Source organism: Dysidea avara, chromosome 2 (assembly GCF_963678975.1).
Source record: "Dysidea avara chromosome 2, odDysAvar1.4, whole genome shotgun sequence".
In the NCBI taxonomy this organism is placed as follows: Eukaryota; Metazoa; Porifera; class Demospongiae; order Dictyoceratida; family Dysideidae; genus Dysidea; species Dysidea avara.
In genome coordinates, this window is record NC_089273.1 from 17,565,017 (window position 1) to 17,569,016 (window position 4,000).

At 39.9% G+C, this 4,000-nt stretch overlaps 1 protein-coding gene across 1 annotated transcript; it reads left to right on the forward strand.

Annotated features, from left to right (window-relative positions):
* Nucleotides 1-323: 323 nt before the first annotated feature.
* Nucleotides 324-1,322, forward strand: LOC136247875 (zinc finger BED domain-containing protein 4-like). The gene has a single exon (XM_066039695.1). It carries the CDS (start codon nucleotides 324-326, stop codon nucleotides 1,320-1,322), a length of 999 nt encoding a protein of 332 aa, XP_065895767.1.
* The last annotated feature ends 2,678 nt before the right edge of the window (nucleotides 1,323-4,000 follow it).

The window sequence follows — 4,000 nt, forward strand, 5'->3', positions numbered from 1 at the left end:
GATCGCCAGTAGTCTGCAATAGTGATTTGCGGTATACCAAAAATATATTGATAATTTGGTAATTGTAGATATACCGTGGTTGGCTCGATATCAGTATTGAAATATACTTATTTCGATAAATATCGCTGCATCAATATAATCATCAAATCCGGTAAATACCGATAGTACCACTGACTCTTGATATTCCGATGATCCTTCGATTCGGTACGGTAGTTAGTATATTACTGCAGTTACTGCCCGCTGCATGCAATGCCATTGCGCTAGCGTATCCTCACGGGTTGTACTGAATTATTGGATTGCACCAGGACACGTGCCACTTGAAAATGGTGTCTAATACAGAATCGGATCTCGAAGACGAGGTTGAAGATGTGACGGAAGAGGTTGGGCGGGATGTTATAATTGTAGAATCGGTGAATGCAAAAGGGAAAAGTAAGGAGAGTGCAGTATGGCTTTACTTTGAAAAGACGGAGGAACACCTGGAAAGGACTGGATCTCACCGCATGGCCAATTGTAAGGAGTGCGGAAAAGGTATTAAAAAAGTGAAGGGAAATACTTCAAACTTAATGAGCCACCTGAAGACAAAGCATTCTAAAATATATGAGGAAGTGAGACGGAAAACCGATGAAAAGCACAAAAGTAAACAATCAAGCAGTCAGTCTAGTGTGCTGAAGAGACACGCGCAGCAATCCTTACCTGGTATGGCTGCAAAAAAAACCAAGCTGGATAGCAATAGTGCCTTACACAAGAAAATCACAAGAGGAATTGCTGGTATGATGATCCATGATTTTCAGCCATATTCATTTGTTGAGGATAGAGGATTTTCAGAGCTGATGCAACAATTAGAACCTCGTTATCAGATTTCCCACAGGACAACATTTTCAAGATCTATTGTTCCTTCTATGTACAAGGAGGCAAGGAAAGAAGTTGAATCAAAGCTCTGTGATGTACTGCAAAGCAAGAACAAGATGGCTCTGACAACTGACATGTGGACGTCAGAGGCTAACGATGCCTATCTTGGACTAACCTGTCATTTTTTGGCAGCAGATTTTGAACTTGTGTCACTGTGCCTAGCAGTTGAACCCTTCACAGGGAGGCATACTGGTGTGAATATAGCTTCCTGTTTAAAACAGATTCTTCATGATTTCATTATCAACCAAGCTGCAGTGTCTGCTGTAATAACAGATAATGCTTCTAACATGGACCTGGAATCACGCCTTGGTGAGTGGAATAGTAGGCATTGCTTTGGTCATACTCTGCAGTTGACCATCGATGATGGTATTAAGATGTCCCCAGGAATACAAAAGATGATTAAATCAACCTAGGCTATTGTAGTCTTTTACAATCGCTCAACTAAAGGTACAGAAAGACTGACAGAGCTCCAAGAACAACTGAGCCTGCCAAAACACAAATTACTTTCAGACTGCCCAACAAGATGGAACAGCACCTATTACATGCTTACCCGACTTTTGGAACAAAAACCCGCAATCACTATAATGTGTGCTTCGTCTGCAGGACCAATAGTGAGTCTTTCTGCTGCTGAATGGTGCATGATGAGTGAACTTATTCAAATCCTGCAACCACCGGAAGAAGCCTCACGGGAGCTTAGCGCTGAGCAGAGAGTGTGTTGCAGTAACGTAATCCCTTTGCTGAATGCCTTATTGTTTGAGCTCCGCAAGAATGTAGTTGATGATGTTGAGACACAAGTCCCCGATGATGATGAAACCCAGGTCCCAGAAAGCCAAGGAAGTAGTGTTCCTACCTCTGAGGAAAGCCAGCAAGTGGTTGTAGGTTTAATTGCATCAATTGAACGGAGATGGTTAAATTATGAAGAAGACAGAATTTACAGTATATGTACCTTATTAGACCCCAGGTTTAAGGAAGTCTGTTTTACTAATGCTGCTTTAGTCAGAGCCAAAAGATTACTTCTTTCCATTATGCGTGCACTTACACAAGGAGATTCAGTTACAAGCAGTGCAAGTGTTGTCAATGATGATTAAGAAGATGTACACATCAAGAAGAAGACATGTTTATGGGACAGTTTTGATGAACTCAAAAAGAAGAAATCTACTGATTTATCAACTAATCAAGACATAGACGAAAAAGAATTGTCATATACTGCAGTGCCGAATACATCGACAGAAAGGAGGATTCTTTAGCATGGTGGAAGGGAAACAAGAGCCGTTTCCCTACCTTGGCAAGGATTGCAAGGGAGTACCTGGCAATACCAGCCATGTCAACTCCATCTGAAAGACTTTTTTCTGCTGCCGGGTACATTAGTTCCCAACGAAGATCTCGCTTAAGTGGAGAAAACCTTAACCAGCTTGTGTTTCTAAACAAGAACTTGTAGTTATTGATTGAAATTTTCAGCTGACAATGCCATGATTATATTATTACATGATTACAATTAATTTTAATAGCAATTCACACATTAAATATAATTATTACAATATAATAATACTGATGTTGATAACGATACCGAAGATTAACAGCAATTGTGACCGTGCCTGTGATAATAGGGCATGTGGGCACATGATTTTTGCCTACTTTTTCACACTTTCATTAATTATAACTTTTTGTACCACCATGCTATGCTATTGACATTTTCAGCTCTTAGTATGCATTTAATTGGCATCATGATGCAAGTTACAGAATGTAAAAATACTATTCCAGTACTGAGATATGAAATGAAGAGTGATGGAGTGTAGTTTGTGCCCACATGCCCTGTTTTCGCAGGCCCGGTCACAATTATCGTACCGGAAAAATACCGACTGCCAAAATCCAATACCGCACATCACTAATCTGCAACTCTCATAAATTAGTACACTACAGTGAGACTGCCCTCTTAGATCTGTTACCACCCTCAATTCGAGTTAAATCTTTCTCACATCATATAATTCCATGGATGTGACACTCTTTCTACTGTTTAAACTTTCTCACTGAATGGGATCCAGGAAATATTTGAATGACAGATATCACGTACAAGCATACGGGTAACAGAAATAAAATTACAGGTGCTTTTGTGTTTAATACAGTAGGCTACAGTGAATGGCTTGACAGTTGTGGTGGACTGGTGATTCCATACCCCGGAGAGTGGCAGAGTGCTTTTGCGTAATGGTTGTATGGCTTCTCGTATGGAGGTATGTATTTCTGTGTGTGTAAGTATATAGCTCTGGCTAATTGGCTACTTTGCCAAAAAAGTGTGGGGGGCTAAAACATGCTTTTGAAAGTAGTGTGAGGCCACCCCCCCCCCCCGGTTTCAACCCCCTTGACTAGCTATAAAGCTAGCTAAATACTTGACGCTAATCACAAAGATTCAGGAGACCAATCTATCATAACTAACTACATAATTATTATTGAAAACATGACATATTAAATGCTAGTGAGCATTGATAAATCAGAAACTTTCAGAAGGTTTTAAACAGCAAGTTTCATTAAAATAATTTAAAGCATTGGAAAGCTAAAACCTGTCAGCATCATATCTCAGTCCAGACCCCCACATCTCAGTCTTACTACCGCTGGAAACTCCCTTCTAAAAATCCTAGATCCGTCCCTGACATACATACATATATAAGGCCCATTAAGGGTAACTAACCCAATGAGTATTTACAAAACCGCTCAATAAATAGTATATGATTTAATTGTAGCCTATAGAAGTTTTATAAAATTTGACTGCTTCATGAAATAGTTCACTGGATTTGCCAAAAGTGATCTTGTAGGCATAATGTATTTAGTGGACTGGACTCATGCACTGAGCTGGAAACAGCTTTTAAACAATAATCCAGGCCTTATCCATCTCTTGCAACACTGGAGACACCACTATCGAGCTATAACTGCTGGTACTGCTCTTCCTTACAAGTCAACAAACTATCGCATGCACTAATTAATTAGAATACCCTTACGATACACGGGTACTAGCAGTGATAAAGCATGATAAAGGCTATTGTTGTAGTTTAGATGTTTTCCTTTTGTTGCTCCAGTACTTAGCACTAGTGTTAGGTCT

What these genes read in the sequence shown, in the direction of transcription:
- LOC136247875 (XM_066039695.1), top strand. Translation starts at nt 324, where the DNA reads ATGGTGTCTAATACAGAATCGGATCTCGAAGACGAGGTTGAAGATGTG.